This window comes from Poromitra crassiceps, assembly GCF_964638095.1.
Source record: "Poromitra crassiceps genome assembly, chromosome: 12".
NCBI classification, from domain to species: Eukaryota; Metazoa; Chordata; class Actinopteri; order Beryciformes; family Melamphaidae; genus Poromitra; species Poromitra crassiceps.
Genome location: NC_139632.1, coordinates 46,030,923 through 46,049,085, shown reverse-complemented (window position 1 = coordinate 46,049,085; position 18,163 = coordinate 46,030,923). Strand labels below are relative to the sequence as shown.

The following is an 18,163-nucleotide window of genomic DNA, read 5'->3' as shown; positions in this document are numbered from 1 at the left end:
ATACAGTACATACATACATACATACATACATACAGTACATACATACATACATACATACATACATACATACATACAGTACATACATACCTGGCGTACGTGGTTGTAAGATAATTAAAAAACATATTCATCAGGTGTGTCCAAACGTTTGACTGCTAGTGTAATAAAAGTCATCTTTTTCTGTTTACGCTTCAGTTAAAGCAGAACAGTCAAGACTCGGTGTTCTACTTGCAGCTTTGCAGTGAAGCTATGAGGCTGATTCTGGTCAAACCCACCAACGCCACACGACGTCTCGACTCCACGGGCGAAGTCTTCCGCGATGGGGACCATGACCGCTGCAACTCGGGAGGTCCGTCGCCTCCCGCCAAATCTCCTGAGGTCGTGCGGTATGGATACTCAGGAGCCTCCCTGGAGCCCTTATCATCCCAGCAGGAGACGGGTCTGCGCTGCGTTCCGTCTGCACCTCAGGGAACGCCTAATGGCATCGCTCCTCAGAGAATTTTGTCACAGCCGTCGCCGTTGAAAACCTGCGGCCCGACCAAATCACAGTTCAACGGTCAAGACTTGCTCCTGTTTTGTGGCCATGTTGGCAGTGGTCGAGATACTTCGCCGTCCGCAGAGGGACATGTGACCAGGACGGGACGTCCAAACCACGTCGACAGATGTGGTTACGCCGCTCTTGATACACACCAAAATTCAGCCGCTTCTAGTTTTCAGCTGCCATCAAAGCAGGGAACCGTCCAAGACTTTCTCTCCAGTGTTTCCAACTCACCACACACCCAGACTTTCTCTCAGACCTCACAAGTTACAGCTTCATGCCAGCTGGTTTTTCCACAGCAGACAAACCAAGAGGATCATCTGAAATCTGCAACACACCATCCACAGGACAGTCTCATGCCCCAGCACAGTGAAGAAGATGGTCGAAAAGAGCTCTTCCTACAACGGCCTTGCGATCATTTTAAATTTGCGGCTATCAACCAGCCAGCCTGTCCCAATTTGTTCAACATTCCCCTAAACTCCATTGAGTGTGTCGAGACAAATCAGAACTTGTCAAAACTTCAAGACAAACTGCGACCTCGTGTCAATGCGGATCGTCAACGGGAAGCGCTTTTTGGCAAAAAACCTCTGTTGGTTCAGCAGCAGAACTCTCAATGGTTGCTAAGTTGTGATCAGACCTGCAAAGTCCTGCAAGATCCCTCGGTTGTCCTCAAGTACCGCCATTGCCCTTACAACCGCTTAACCAGCACGCCACGGGTGAAGAGGTCGTCCACACCAGCCAGTAACAAAAGTGTCCGATCCTCCTCCGCCAGCTGTTACAGCTCACTGGAGAACCACCGTCTAGAGGAGCAGATAGCCAGACAGGGAGGGAGTCAGGTACGTGCTTTTTCTTTGTATGGCTTGCTGGCCCAGTGAAGAAGGCCATCTCTCGACGTCCCAGTCGATTGAATTCACTTCAAACTTAAAGCTGCATCAGGCAACTTTGCACATTGGCGGCTCGAAATGGCAGACTGGTAACTGTTTGAAACATTTGAAAATCAATTAATTTGATACCCTGTAACTTCCCCTAATGTTTAACAACCCGGCCGCTCTCTGATAATACTGCCCCCGTCTGGCAGTGTCAGGTAAGCTCTCTGATGCTTTACCAAAGGAATGACTGAGGCAAAAGATTGAAGGTTGGTGAGTCCAGCTTTCTCTGGACTGACTCACTTGCTGCTGTTCAGGAGTGCTCATTTGTCACTTTCTGCCCGTGGAGAAGGTTTGCCACCACCCACCAATGTCCGTACTCAACGACAGAATTGTGCACTGAAATATTGCCTGGTGCCGCTTTAATTGTCCGATAAAGGAAATGTGGTTTTCAGACATAGAAACCCACATTATACTAAATCACCACATCACAGCCAAAAAGTCAAATCACCTTGTGCTCCAGAGCGCAAAGGCAAATGTTTTCTTATTCTGGTGGTCCTGTGTCTAGAGGTATGTAATCTGATGCATTACCTATGAAGTTGACTCTCTCTGTCTCATGCAGACAAATGCTCAGCGCCACTTCAGCCAAAGTGGATCAACAAAGTTCTCCCCGTCCAAGTGCGCTCAGCCTTCTGACACCGTAGGAACCGGTGACATCCTCAACGGGAATGCAGTGAGACCGTTGGCGAGCCAGGACGCGTTAAGACCCAGCCTTGCAGATCTCGACTCGGACCAACAGTCTCTCCACAGCGCCGTCCTGGAGGACACCTTCAAAGCCGTCAGAGAAGATTCCATCAAGGCCAACAGCGAGAACCTGCCCAGGGAGGAAGGTAGCGCATTGCAGAAGAAGACCAAGGACATCAGCTACAGGCTAGGTCGGCGAAGAGCTCTTTTTGGGAAGCGCAAACAGTTGAGCGACTACGCCTTGGTCTGTGGGATGTTTGGCATTGTTGTCATGGTGATCGACACGGAGCTCTCATGGGGAAGTAAGGTAATCCTTTTTGGAATGACCGTACTAGATGTACAGTAGATGTACAGAAATCTGGTGACTTTGGCGCAGAGACATACTGACATCTCACAGAGTTTCACAGTGTATTCTGACACTTGGTACAGTGACAACGGCACTTTACATTACGTCATTTGGCAGACGCTTTTATCCAAAGCGACTTACAATAACACATTTTTGTCAGCAATAGAGCGATCAACTATGCAACACAGTTACATTACATTACGCACTTCACCTAGAGTGTAAAAGGGACAGTACGTGACCTACTTGCTAATAATATACCTATTTTTTTTATATATTGGAACCTTCATTTTGGACTTTGTTTTGGACCCCAGGAAGACTAACTAGTCTGTCGCTTGTGCTTCGAATAATGGGGGTCCACAATAAACAATAAATATGTTATGCTGCTGTCCTTATTATCACATCACAGAATGTCATGCTCATGTTTGTGTCTCCATCCACAGGAATCCATATATTCATTTGTACTGAAAGGCCTGATCAGTGGCTCTACTGCTATTCTTCTTGGGCTCATAGTGATGTACCATGCAAGGGAAATCCAGGTATGTGAATGGATGGTGTCCCATCCATGTACTGTAGATGATGCAGCTATGGCCTCTTTTTACAGTTTGCTTATCAAAATGTATATTGCCTCGGCACAGTGCTCAAGGCTAAATTGAGCTCAGTGACATGAAACAAAAACTGCAGTCCCAACAAATTCATTATGTTGCATCTCTGTATATGTAAGACTGATTTCTCTCTGGGCTAAATCCTCTCCTCTCCTCTCCTCTCCTCTCCTCTCCTCTCCTCTCCTCTCCTCTCCACTCCTCTCCTCTCCTCTCCTCTCCTCTCCTCTCCTCTCCTCTCCTCTCCTCTCCTCTCCTCTCCTCTCCTCTCCTCTCCACTCCTCTCTCCTCTCCTCTCCTCTCCTCTCCAGCTGTTCATGGTGGACAACGGGGCAGACGACTGGAGGATTGCAATGACCTACAAGCGGATCCTGTTCATCGTGCTGGAGCTCCTGGTCTGTGCCATCCATCCGATCCCGGGCCAGTACGTGTCCCCATGGACCGCCCGGCTAGCCTTCAGCTACACGTCGACGGTGGCGGACGGCGATGTGGACATCGTCTTCTCCGTGCCGATGTTCCTGCGCCTCTACCTGATCGGCCGGGTCATGTTGCTGCACAGCAAGCTGTTCACAGACGCCTCCTCCCGCAGCATCGGGGCGCTCAACAAGATCAGCTTCGACACTCGCTTCGTCATGAAGACGCTGATGACCATCTGTCCCGGGACGGTGCTGCTGGTCTTCAGCGTGTCCTGCTGGATCATCGCGGCGTGGACTGTGCGTGTGTGTGAGAGGTATCTGCTTCTTCTCTCGCTCCCTCACTTTTACAATGCATATACATTATAATTGAATAGCACTTTTCTAGATACTCAAAAGATGCTTAATCAGCCCGTATATCAGATTCTAGAGCTGGTGAAACACAGAAATACAGTTTTTCTTAAACACTGTAATCATGGCCACATTTCAACAGTTCAACTCATCAGTTTCAACAGTTTTTTTTTTTCCAATAGTTTTCATTCCAAAACTCTATAACTCAGTTTATAAATAAAATAAATGTTCCCTAAATTTCAACACAGATCATTTTATCCTTAGAAGTGTAGCTTTTTTTTTTTTTTTAAGAAAAAGCCTTATGATAGCTACATTTTCGGTAGTAACCCATGGTGCTTTACTTTGCTTTTCTGAGAATAGTATCCTCAAATGTGTAGCTATTTTGTCAGAAAAGGTGTTGAGATGACTCCTACAGTCGCTTCTTACATGATATTAGCCAGTTAGGTGCTTTACTTGCAGACCAGCAGTGATTTTGTATGAGCAGGTTTCAGTTTATACTGATGGTGGATATCTTATCTTATTTTGAAATACAACTAAAGTCAATGATAGCCTTCATGCAAAACGTCTTCCTTGGTACTGAGCAGAAATACAACACCTCCCCAGCTCTGTCATCTCGGCTGTATGTCAAACTGTGTTGCCAGGTATCACGATGCTCAGGAGGTGACCAGCACCTTCCTCGGAGCGATGTGGCTGGTCTCCATCACCTTCCTGTCCATCGGCTACGGCGACATGGTCCCTCACACCTACTGCGGGAAGGGGGTCTGCCTGTTGACAGGAATCATGGTGAGACTTCTAGTGACAGTAGAAGCAGGGAGGTAGTGGAGGGACAACAGAAACTCAGTTTGTATTTGTGCAATTTTAAGTAGCAAGTTTGATTTTAACCGCCCTTTTATTAATTGTAGAATAGAGTTTACCAGCTCTTTATTAATTTTATCATTTTTTATTTCATAGTACACATGGTACCATACATAGTATCAAACTGAGCTGTTATATGAAGATACGGTCTAAAGAACAACAAAAGCAAATAATGTTTTCCTGAATATTTTGTGTGTGTGTGTGTGTGTGTGTGTGTGTGTGTGTGTGTGTGTGTGTGTGTGTGTGTGTGTGTGTGTGTGTGTGTGTGTGTGTGTGTACAGTGTAATGTGGATGTGGACGGATAGCTGATGGTAACATTGTCTCCTCTGTGCAGGGAGCGGGCTGCACGGCCTTAGTGGTCGCCGTCGTCGCCAGGAAGTCGGAACTCACCAGAGCCGAGAAACACGTCCACAACTTCATGATGGACAATCAGCTCTACAAGAAGGTCAGCTGACGCCCCCACGAGCGCGCGCACACACACACACACACACACACACACACACACACACACACACACACACACACACACACACACACACACACACACACACACACACACATTTTCTACATGATGCCATGTTAAATAAACAATCTAAGGTATTTAGAGAGGGAAAGACTCACGTCTATATTGTTACTGCAGTATCTCCAGCTCAGACAAGTTGCTGGGCTTTAGTGGCTCATTTGTAAACAGCCTCTCAGAGCCAATCGACGACTGCGCTACCACACGCACGCACACACACACACACACACGCACACACACACACACACACACACACACGCACACACGCACGCATGCACACACCCACACACACAACAGTGACAGCTCAATACGAACAGTCATAAAGTCATCGCTTGCCTGCTTAAGAAGCATAACCACTGGGATAACTCTACAACTCTGTAATAAGGTGTGACTTACAGTTACTCTGCCTCCCCTCAAACGATTGTAGATTATTTTAACTCGAAAGGGCATTTACAGTGTATGAATTGTGGCTGTGGTTATTGTTATATAATAATTTTCTAAGTTACAAGATAAGATGCAAGATACAATATATTTTATTGCCACTCCACCAGGTTGGTGATATTTGTTTTCAGTACTTTTCAGTACTTCCAGCTGCTTATTCCTATTGAAGGTTTAGTTTGACTACTCCTGACAAAATGAACTTCTTGTAAATGCTGACCCTGCTGTTGTGTTTTCTGTGTGGTCAGATTAAAAACACAGCAGCCAACGTGTTGAGGGAGACGTGGCTCATCTACAAAAACACCAAGCTGGTGAAGAAGATCGACCACGCCAGAGTGCGCAACCATCAGCGCAAATTCCTGCAAGCCATCCACCAGTAGGTGCAAACCAGTCATCAACAAGGAACGCAAGTTTAGGGCAACTGATGACTGTTGTATGTATAGTCTCTACTGTTATTGTACGTCCCCTTTCACTGAATGTGAGCTCCTGCAGTCACTGTAACATGCATACCAGGGTATACTTATGTACTTATATCATTATGTTACGACTTTAGTTGCTGTTTTTGCATGAGTGTCATCAAGACAAATACTGTAGTCTACATTTATTGTGTCTTGGTAAAAAAGTGACTCTGGTTCTGATTTTCATTTTCTTCAGACTGCGAAGAGTCAAAATGGAGCAGAGGAAACTGACTGACCAGGCAAACACAGTTGCTGATCTTGCAAAGGTTTGTAGATGCAGTGCCACGGTCACTTTTTCAACTTATTATCATGATAGGAATATAAAGTCACAATTACATGCAAAATGCCCTTTTCACCTTGTTAACTAATTCTCCATATCTTAACAGACTCCTATTTACCAATGCCCAAAAGATTTACATTGTTTATTTTGTTGTATATTTATATCAAAATCCCATATTGCATATTGGGTTGTGGAAAGGTGAAAGTAGATTGTGAATTCTTAGATCCTGAAAAGCTTATTAATATTATAATGAGCAATTCATGTTTTTTATTATATTTATTTGTTTTTCATTCATTGACAAGGCAATAAATTATCAATATAAGAGCACACAACAATCAACAAAGCAAATAGACACATAACAGCATTTAAATTCTTTACAAACCTAAAATACACAAGATAATAATGTAAAATAAAAATCTGACCAAAATACATCCAGAGGTCAGAGAAACTCACATCACATTCAGAGGTATATATGACTGTAGGTATAGAGGGTAGCAGAAGTGTGCCAATCTCTAAAGGCTCCATTGTTTAATGATGGGGATTGGGAAACTTTTTTTAGAATTTTTTAGAAATTGGACCATATTTGGAAAGATGTTTCAAATTGAAAGCTAATCGGAAATGATTCCAGATCCTGAGTGATAGTTTGACTGGGTTTCTTAAAGGAAATGGAAGAGGACAGACAGAGCGGCAGGTTTGCATGATTCTGACTCTAGCTGGACCCAGAGAGGTCTACACCCTTCTGGTCGCAACCAGTGTAGAATGCTTCTGAAATTCCCTGCCCAGTAATATGATTGGAAATTAGTAACCACACACAATCCACTGAGCATGCCAATGCCACCGACTGATAAAGTCATTCCTCGTCGAGTGATGTCATAGCGCCTGATGATGTCATGCCCCACAATCGTTGAGTGGTGGCCAGAGCGATGACATCATTGTCATCATCGTCGAGTGGTGGCCAGTGGTGACTGATAATGTCATACCCACTGATGGTGTCATACTCACTGATGATGTCATGCCCCACAATCGTCGAGTGGGCTAGTGGTCACTGATGATGTTATAGACATTGTGACATCAATGATGTCATAGACATTGTGACATCATCAGTGACATCACTCACTGATGACATCACAATTGCTCGAGTGACATCACTGATGACATCACCAAGTCATATCATCAGTGATTTTTATGATATACACTGATGGATGCCATAGACATTGTGACATCATCAGTGATGTCATAAATCCTTCCCGGCAGAGGCTAGAAGTAGGACCGTTTGTTTTTATTTAGTCATTCTCTCTTCGCTGTGAGTTGTAATGGCAGGGATGGCGCTGAAGAGACTCATGTCTGAATATAGACAGTTGACCCTGAACCCACCAGAGGGGATCGTAGCAGGTCCTGCCAACGAGGATAACTACTTTGAATGGAAGGCGCTGATCAACGGTCCTGAGGACACGTGTTTTGCAGGTGGTGTGTTCCCGGCGGTCCTCAGTTTTCCCTCTAATTATCCAATCAGTCCTCCCAAGATGAGGTTCACCTGCGACATGTTTCACCCCAACATCTACCCAGACGGCCGGGTGTGCATCTCCATCCTCCACACTGCAGAAGACGACCCCACGGGCTACGAGAGCAGTGCAGAGAGGTGGAGCCCGGTCTATTGTGTCGAGAAGATCCTGCTGTCTGTGGTCAGCATGCTGGTAGAGCCTAATGATGAGAGTGCAGCCAACGTCGATGCCTCTAAGATGTGGAGGCAGGACAGAGAGCAGTTCTATCAGCTCGCCCAGAAGACCGTACGCAAGTCCCCAAAACAAAAAGGAAAAAAGTAGGACCGGTGCAACTCGGGCAACTCGAGATCTCACCAATGCTATGCAAGTGATATCATCAGTGAGTGAAAAAAAAAAACTCTCGTAACGGGACAAGCCCCGTCTTTTATTGTCACACGAACACCACAACACATGCGTGCGGCCACAACACACTCATGCTGACGGTGGCCGGTGAAAAGTGTCCTCTGCATTTAACCCATCCAGGCATGTCCTTTCCTCCGGGGGGCAGGCCAGGAGCAGTGGTCGCTTTCTCGTACAGCGCCCGGGGACCAACTTCGGATGTTGTCGTCACTGGTCGGATGACGATGACGATCTGGTCTTCTGCATGTTTTTGGTGGGGGGGGTTTATATACGGAGGAACCCCCTGGGGGAGCACGGGGAGAACATGCAAACTCCACACAACCAGAAAGGCCCTTACGACGAGATACCCCACCTGGGCAGTAGGCACTGAATATATGGGGGGGGAACACAACCACAGCGCCCACAGTGTCCCAGGCGAGAATCGAACTCAGGACCTTCTGACTGTGAGGCGACAGCTCTACCACTGAGCCACCGTGCCCCTGATGTCATCAGTGAGGATGTCGTCACTGATCTCACTCGAGAAATTGTGACATAATCAGTGAACATGTCACCAGTGATGTCATTTGAGCAATTATGTTATCAATAGTGATATCAGTGATATTTCCAAAAATTTGTTTAGCAAATCTCAAAAATGTCATAGAATATATCTTTCCCTGCTGATGTTAGGATGACTTGCTCACAGCCCAGCCAATCAACCTGAACCTGCGGCAGCAACATGGATTATGGAGCACACGCACTGCAGCCACTTCCTCCTGATGTCTGATGTCATTATGTTGTAGTGTGTTCTGTTGTTTAAACGTCTTTGTATTTATGAGAAAGTGTCTTTGGACGCAAGACACATTGTGGAACCTTCCGACAATAAAGTGAGATCTGATCTACGGTAATCAAACCAAGCGCAATTCTATACTAGAACTGAGCATCCCACACACACATGCACGCACGCGCGCACGCACGCGCACACACACACACACACACACACACACACACACACACACACACACACACACTTTTCTGGTATTTATATCGACTTACCTGCATTCCCTCTAAACTTACACTAACATAACCACTACTTGCCTAAACCTAAACCTAAACTTAACCACTGATCCCAAAATCAGCTTTTTACCAACTGAGGACACAGCTTTTGTCCTCAATTGCTCCCCAATCACCTGGTGTGATCACCCAGTCGGGTGTGTGTTTCCTATTTCGACTTACGTAAAAGCACACGCACACACACACACACACACACACACACACACACACACACACCGCACACACCACTATAATTGAATGCGTGAAGTGCATACAATTTCTAGTCTCCAATAATTTGTAACCCCGTCCCCAACATGTTGTGAAGGCAGAGCAGCTGGCCTCTGGCTGATTCTTCCTCCATGTTTGCCTCTCAGACTCAGAGTATGATGTTATGATCTGGTGTCCTGTTGCCTCTCAGACTCAGAGTATGATGTTATGATCTGGTGTCCTGTTGCCTCTCAGACTCAGAGTATGATGTTATGATCTGGTGTCCTGTTGCCTCTCAGACTCAGAGTATGATGTTATGATCTGGTGTCCTGTTGCCTCTCAGACTCAGAGTATGATGTACGATCTGGTGTGGGAGCTTCAGCGTCGAAGTGAGGAGCTGGAGCGGAGGACTGTGGCTCTGGAGGAGAAGCTGGACTCCATCCTGCTCAGTATGGAGTCACTGCCTGGTATGCTGTCCCAGTCCATCACCACGCAGCACAAGGGCTTCCTGGACCACCTGGCGTGTCGCATCCACTTCCTGTCACCCTCCCTGGGCTCTGACTGCTGCTCGGCCCCTGGCAGGCAGCTCTGCCCAGCCTCCGCTGCCCTGGGCGCTTCATACAGTGGTTAGGCCTGACCTGACCAAGCGCTTTTCAGCTTTTTCATGCCTCCGCCGTCACGATAACACGAAATCTCAGGAACGCCTTGACGGAATTTCTTCAAATTTGCCCCAAACACCCACTTGGACTCAAGGATGAACTGATTTGATTTTGGTGGTCAAAGTTCACTGTGACCGCATGTCCATCCATTCCATCAAGGAAGGGGCGGGGCTAGGCAAAAAATGCGGGTGGGGAAGGGCTGGTAAATGTGGGTGGTTTAGGGGTAAGCTAGGACCATTTCCCATGTTGAAAATGATTAGCTGTTGTTGAGGTACCCCCAAACATTGCCTAAAGTGCCATAAGGTTGAACTGTGCTGTGGGCTTCAAGGTATTTTTGCTTGTATGAGTCTGGACAGACATGGATGTAGACTGCAACTTGACTTGTTTGCGGAGGCATACAACCACGAGGCAGTTATTTCTAGTTCTAGCCTTTATTTATCTGGGGAATGGGGGAGCATGTGTGCTGTTTCTCAGCAGTGTTCCACTACACATAGCTACGGTTGCACACATTCACTCCTGGGAGCTGGCCAGTACAACCGCAGTCTTATACTGAGCGGCTCCACTCAGGGAAGCGTGCCTCACTCAAGGAGACTAAAGGAGGAGAAGAGAGTGTTACCGCTTCATTCAGTCAGTCCAGGGATTCAAAACCAGCGGCCTTCTGATCACTAGCCCACTTCTCTAAACTCAAGGCCAGGGGTTCTTAAATGTCCCCCTCTTAAATAGACACACATTAGTTCACAGACCCCATGTGATAAGATTTTGTCCTGTGTCCAGATAGGAATATTTTGTTGTCAGCTGCACCTTACTACAGCATGCAGAGATACATATCAGAGGCGGGGACTCCAGTCACAACATTTAAATTTCTTTAAGAGAAGACTTGAGACTTGACTTGTGACTTGACTTTGACTTGTACTTTGATGACTTGAAAAGGTTTCTAAAGTCTTGCATTCACTTATTTTGATTACTTTATAGTTTTGTTTTCAATCAACTTAGGTGGACATCATTTGTCTGTTATGTTTGTTTTGTTGCATTTTGTAACTTTCCCTATGTATAGGCTATCTTGATGTGTATGTGCCTTTGTTTTTATTATTCTATTGTGAAGCACTTTGTACTTTGTGTAAGACAAGTGCTATAGAAATAAGGTTGATTATTATTATTGTTAATAACTTGAGGAACAGTTTTTTCATTTAGTAGGCCTTAACCTACACAAAATTCTGTTTTCCCTTTATAGACGGTTTTCACCAGAGTGCAACCCCACAGCACTTCCTTTTTCTCAGCATTCGGCAAACTGCAGAAATATTCACTCGACATCGTTACTTTTGTTTTCGCTGCTCAGCTGTATAGACGGTTTTCACGGAATGGTCAGTCCTGCACTTGAATGTTTTTTTTTCTTTTATGTCCATAGCAAACACTGCAACAGGAAGTGAGCGGGGGTTCAATTTAGAATGTTTTTGTTGTCAAGTTAAAACCGTCTATACTTTAGTTTGAAACATTAGTAGATGAGTCGGTCTCAATATGAGACAACTTCTCTCACAAGTATTGTTTACCTTTGTTATAATTCAACACTTTTGACATTTGATCTGTGTAGCAGCAGTAGAGGTAGAATCGCTCGTCTGTTAACAGTTCACATTACGTTTCTGCTTTTACTGTAGATACAAATTAACAGCTATTTATTAAATCACTGTAAAATAAACCTTTTCAGAATGCAGTCCTTTTTGTTCAATCAAGAATAATGTAGGCTAAGCCAGTGATTCTCAACCTTTTTCATATCACAGACCACCTTTTAGTCCACATTAGATAAACGGACCCCCAATTGATGAGATTTTGTCCCACCCAAATTCGAGAATCATTTTACAGTTAGTTATTAGATGTTTTCTTTGTCCATAATTCGATCTAAATGTCTGTAGCCTATAGTAGTTACAATAACAGTGAAACTATGATCAAAAAAATAGTAATTATTCTACATTCTGTCAACTTCTTGTGAATGAAATACTGTTGAAGTTTAAGAATTTAGCGATTTGCTGGGGACACCCCTGAACCCCCTCAAGCATCTCAGGTGGTCCCCGGACCCACATTGAGAACCACTGGGCTAAGCTTTTCAGTTTTCACCATTCTGAAGGTTATGATGACTGATGATTCACCTACCTAATGACTGATGGCATAAAATGAAGACACATTGTACTGATGAAATGAACCTATAGCTTTTTGGAAATGAAGTTGTGCTGTGGCTGTGCAGTCTTTGTGTCAGGTCAACAGCTGGTTCTCCAGCAGGTGGAGGAAGGCTGGACTCACAAGTGTCACACTGTGATGCTGGCTCAACTGGACCGTGTCTAAAGAGAGCTGGCCTGTAGTCGGCTGTAGTAACACACACACACACACACACACACACACACACACACACACACACACACACACACACACACACACACACACACACACACACACACACACACACACACACACACACACACACACACACACCTTAAGTTATGCAAGTCACTAGTTGACCCGCTCCCCATCGAGGTTTTATTGTTTTTAAACCATCGTTTGATGAAGGTAACACAATAGGAAACCAAGTTGTGAAGCGGTCAATGGCTGCGCAACAACAGCCTTGTTTACCAGAATCACTAATCACGGTCTACCGGTTTACAACTTAATTTGCATAATCTCGCGAGAAGTCATCGGAAGTGAGCTGCACCCACGAGAACGTCGTTTCGCGCGCTGAAGCTAAGCTCCGGTCACATTTCTGATTGACAGCTACTCTAGCCTGTTAGCAGCATGTACCGAGTCGAAAGCAGCCAATAGCGCAGCTCAGCTTTTTCAGGCAGGCGGGGGAAACAAAGTATTGAAGAATAACTCATTGATCTAGGAGTCTCTCCAACAAGGCGCAGAGTTGGTCGTTCAAACCCTACCAAGAAGTTGTTTGGGGAAAACGTGCGCGTTATACCTTGTAACTTCAATTTCCTGTTTGCATTTGGAAGAATAAACAGGTAAAAGCAATGATTTATGTTGGTTAGTAACTTCCCAAATGTGCTAGGTTAACTGATACCGATACCCCTGCTAGCTAGCTTACTAGCTAACTTGGCAAAGAGCTTACCTCGTTTCTGAATGGCTTAACACAGTTACTTGCTAACATTAGCCAAATCTGTAATTGAAGTTGGGAATTAAAAAAATAACGGTCGCTGGGATTGATTTTGTGTTCTCGGGTTACGGTTTCGCTAGAAGTTAATTTATTCGGACTTGCAGTTGCAAGTTCTGTGACAATAATAGTTGCCTGTGTGTTACAGTGTGTAACGTGGTTTGCTGTCAGCACTATTATGGGTGGATGGATGCTGAACTTGGTGTGCTGCCGCGGCTGTCAGCTTCTGTTGTTTACCTGCTATGAAGTTACCGACAATATGAAGCACACATAATGAAACTCGAGCCAGTGTTGTTACTGCAAAGCAAAATCCAAACACGCTAACGTTAACAACAACCGCTTATTTTCCTGTTTCCCCCCCCAGTGTTTCCTGCCGTTGTTAGGTTTAGTTTTCGCCTTCATCTCGAAAAAACTGAATGGGCTCGCTTAAAATAACGCATCACAGACAGAGAGTAACCCACTGTGTGTGCGTGATGTTTACTAGCATTTGGTTTGAATGTGTTTATTTGGAGCTCAGCTGAGCGGAGCAGACCTCAGCTGAGAGCACAAAGTAAAAGCGACCCAGACGGGGAAGTCGCCGCTTACTGCTCCATTGAATAAAAGCACGGTCTGTGTCCAGAGATGGCCGCTTAAAGTTTGTCGTTTTTTGTGATCTTAAGCTGTGTACAAGGCGGAATTGCAGCGGGTTTTATTGTTAGACAGCGAAGCAGCCACATTGTTCGATAGGCTCCCTCGCGTCCGGATGCGCTTGCTTTAAATGGAGTGGGAGTGGCCTGGAGCCCAGTTTCCCGCACTGTATTTAAATCAGCTTGTTCCCTCCCTGCTAATAATGCTGCCAGAAGTGACAGCCCGGGGCTAAAAGAAACACACATCTATGAGACTCATATTCATACACTTATCCCCATTCCCCACTGATCCCTCTTCCCTCAGCCAACTCATTTTTGTTCGGGAATATGACTTTGTAAATGATACGTGGGTTACCTCTTACCTGCCAAAAGTGGCTGGAACATGAAAGGAGTCGAGATGTGGCTGTCATCTGTATTTACTTGAATTTGTGTGTGTGTGAACATGAGATCTGGCTGGTAAAAAAAAAAGAGGTTCCTTTAGTCGTTTAGTGTATACAAGGGATCAGCCGAGCAGCATTTTGGTAAACAACCCGCGTCACTGGGTGGCAACGGCAATGGAACCCTATGGAGCGAGGCTTGATTGTCTGACTCTAGCCAGCTAACTATGTTTACATTTTAAAAACTGCGACAGTTCACACAACTTTAACACGACATGCATACATTATACATCAAACTCTTGAGCTACTTTTCCTCTCACTCAGAATGTCAAAATATAAGAGATGACATGTATAGTTTTTGAGATATTAAAGATATTAACGTTTGTTTGGCACAACTCATACTATTAACTGCCGCGGGGTTCCGCATTTCTGAGTGTCAAGTGACGTCACGCTGATTCGTCCTATATAATGGAGGGATGTAAGAAATGGGCAAATACGTTTGATTAATTTGTTAATAAACTTTTGACTGTTTTGCCGAAATGGAAAAATCTATTTCCAAGTCCACCATTTGTGCTGCCTATAGCACACAGATACAATTTCAAAATAAGACATATGAAATACAAGGCCAGAATGGTGCACAATGCAATGCGGTTTATTGAGCTTATTTAGTGCATGAATCACTCCTGTTTTAAAACTTTGCTCCCCCAATGTTTTGCTTTGGGGTAATTAGGACTTGACATGCAAATACAATGTACAGTAATTTAATAGCAGAGACATCTCGTGGCTGTCCAAGTTAATGGTAAACCTTCTTGCCAGCTACAGCTGAAACTTCCCAGCATTTTCCTGCTGGCTCTTACCCTTGGGAGAAACCTCACAGGCTGGTCTCAATGCCAGACCCATGAAAGTTCTTATGCTGATGCACTACTTTACTGCATACTGCAGATCTCTCTGGGTCTGCGACACTTCTGGCTCCAAACTGCTGTCGGAATCCTTGCCAGTGATTACTTCCCCTGAAATCCTGGGGGCACCAATCAGTTACGACTTGAGCCATCAGGCGCCCTCACCCAACCTGACTGTTGACTTTTGAAAATTAACCAGTCTCTCATTGGTAGGGGTGTCACGATACACTCAGTTCACGATACGATACGTATCACGATACTGGGTTCACGATAACGATACGATACGATACGATTTTAACAATATTTTTTTAAACTTGAATAATGACAATATATGACTGGAAAAGTAGTATTTTATTTGAAATGCACAAATACAAAACATGCTGTTGTGGGAAATTGTTATTACAATAACTAGAAAAAACATGAGATTGGAGATAAGGCTTATCTTGAAATAGAATGAGTTACACCGTCACTTAGATTTACTTTGAACTAAAAGGTTTCTCAGCAGTATAAATTCTCATTATGCATCTTCAGTTTTTCTTCAAACTCAAACAACAAGACTTTTCTTAGTCTATTTTTTATGCATCTTCAGTTTTTCCTGTCAAGTAAACAGTTTTGCCAGAAACTCAATTGAATGGTTTCTCTCCTGTATAACTTCTCATGTGTCTCTTCAGAGACTTGTTCAACTGAACTACTTTCCACACATTGAACTTCAACAAACAAAGACGTTTCTTTGTCTACTTTTGAAAAAAAAAAAAAAAAAAATTCACGATATGAGATTTCATCTCAACGATACATATCGTGACGTTTTACTATCGCGAAATTTCGTGGGACGATATATTGTGACACCCCTACTCATTGGTGCTAAGACCTGTCAGTCATTCAATTTTGACCCCTAGAGCTGCCCTCAAAACAGCAGTGGCGGCTGCGAAGTGAAGTGGTACCGACTAATTTATGCAGTATGCGGAACGCAGTGATTCAACATAATATTTGAGTCTGGTGAGAGATGATGTGCATGCAGACTCACTGGCACATACTGTAGGGTGTAGGCCATTTCCACAACATGCAGAGTGGCGTGCTTTTTTATGCCTCGGCCGGCGATAGCCAGGCTGGAGGCATTATGTTTTCGGGTTGTCCGTCCGTACCTCCGATGTTCGTTAACGCGGTATCTGAGGAACGCCTTGACAGCGTTCCATCACATTTGCCTCAAACGTCGACTTGGACTCAAGGATGAACTGATTACCAATATGGAATTCTGTCTTTTGGCTTTGACAAGTTAAGTTGCAAGTATTACGGTGTAAGTTGAGCACTGAGCAGTAAACTAAGCCAAACCAGAATATACCCTCCATCCCACACTTTGAATTAGGGATGGGCGTGAGTACTCGGGTACTCGAGTACTCGTTCATAACGTCGGTACTCGAGTAACGTTTCCGCTGTTCGGGTACTCGCCCCACTCCCCACCCCTTTCATTGAGTGCCAGCGACGCCATATGGCGTCATTAGAAATTTACCGTACAGTGCCAGCGACGCCAAATGGCGTCAGTAACTCCAAATTGTTTTTTTGACGGGGGGTGTCGATCTAAGCTTCTTACGTCGCCTCTAACAATATTGTAGCTATTGGAGGTCGATAACCTATTTTACAAACCCATTAGGTGGCGACAGCACTCTCCTGATCAGAGAAAAAGGAGCCAAACACACAGAAATAGTCACTGGGCAAAAGGAGGAAATCGCATCGCATCCGTCCGTATGCATCGACGTGCATGAAGCACAACGAGCACAACGCCAGCTGTGCCCCCAGCAGCAGCATCCGCTGTCACAACTGAGCACCTCCGTGTACGCTGCAACAGCACATTCACATAATCAGCCTTATTATTCCGAACTGGAAGCATGCGAGCCCGTGACAAACACACGCGGAACCAAAAAGCTGAATGTCGCGCACCATTCACTGTGTGTGCGCAGCAAACTCAGCAGAGACTGAGAGCCACCAGACACATAAGACACACCCAGGAGGCGTGTGCAGTTGAGGGGGGGGGGGGGGGGAGCACGCAGAGCAGGCAGAGCAGCATACACTTCACCCAGACAGACCCAGACATCAGAAAATTAGCTTCAGAGTCAGTGATGTGCTTGAAATGTTTAATTTCACAAAAGGCTCATTATCTCAGCTCGTAGAAAAAAAGGGATGTTTTTGCTTCAATCAAGCTATCTTCTCCGGCTCATAACTAAAGAACGGAAAATGGGATCAATAAACTTTTTTTTGCAGGTGATAGAAGAGAGTCTCATTGTTATTTGTGCGTGTTCAGTGTTTACATAGTAATTATTAAAAAAATTATATGACTGTTTTAAAATGCATTGCGGCCTATGTGGCACAGCAAGCAACCTTTTGCCCAAGGGCCGTGGCACTCAAAGTGTTAAAAATGGTCTAAATCTACGCATGCATCGTTATGTGGATCTGGCAGCATGAACTGCACGGGCGTCAAGTCAGCCAGAATGTACAAGTACGTCATCCGCTTTGTTGATTTCAAAATAAAATGCTTATTGCAACGTAAGTTGTAACCTTATTTATTTTGAGTAATGCGTTACAGCCATAGTTTCACGCCATATAACATCACAAGTATTTTGATACAAGGTTTGCTGCTTCGTTCGTTGAAATACCCTTTTCTCCTCCAACGTGCATAAATAAGCTACGGTATTTACTTTTGTTTAAAGGTCCCAATTCGTGCAGCTGTAACCTCTTAAAAACGTGTGTCTCTGGTCCATAAAACATGATTCTGGATTAATCTGTCGAAAATATAGCAAACCCGTTTGTTGTGACGGAGTTCTCACTTCCTCATCTGGTTGCTTTCCAAGAACAGCCTGTTTCTATAATATATTCAGAACTAACAGTTCCCATTGGCCGCTGAGGGAGAGCCCGCCCCAGGCTCCCAG

The 18,163-nt window shown here is 44.8% G+C and overlaps 2 protein-coding genes and 1 pseudogene across 3 annotated transcripts in view; all 3 read left to right on the top strand.

Moving 5' to 3' along the window:
* Nucleotides 1-246: 246 nt before the first annotated feature.
* On the top strand, nucleotides 247-10,173 carry LOC310786246 (small conductance calcium-activated potassium channel protein 2-like; the record flags this gene model as incomplete). Its single annotated transcript, XM_083647407.1, has 10 exons — nucleotides 247-553; nucleotides 1,181-1,371; nucleotides 2,024-2,452; nucleotides 2,932-3,027; nucleotides 3,402-3,820; nucleotides 4,496-4,637; nucleotides 5,044-5,154; nucleotides 5,916-6,043; nucleotides 6,322-6,391; nucleotides 9,886-10,173. 10 exons carry the CDS (start codon nucleotides 247-249, stop codon nucleotides 10,171-10,173), a joined length of 2,181 nt encoding a protein of 726 aa, XP_083503533.1.
* LOC310786956 (ubiquitin-conjugating enzyme E2 G2 pseudogene) lies at nucleotides 7,719-8,228 on the top strand (annotated as a pseudogene). Its single transcript has one exon. The product of its transcript is annotated as a ubiquitin-conjugating enzyme E2 G2 pseudogene (transcript).
* Nucleotides 10,174-13,072: 2,899 nt separating the features above from the next.
* uhrf1 (ubiquitin-like with PHD and ring finger domains 1) overlaps nucleotides 13,073-18,163 on the top strand; it is a 31,475-nt gene continuing 26,384 nt past the window's right edge. Inside the window, exon 1 of the mRNA XM_083647763.1 lies at nucleotides 13,073-13,191. The gene's annotated coding sequence lies outside the window, so the exon portion shown is untranslated. The remainder of the gene's footprint in view (nucleotides 13,192-18,163) is intronic.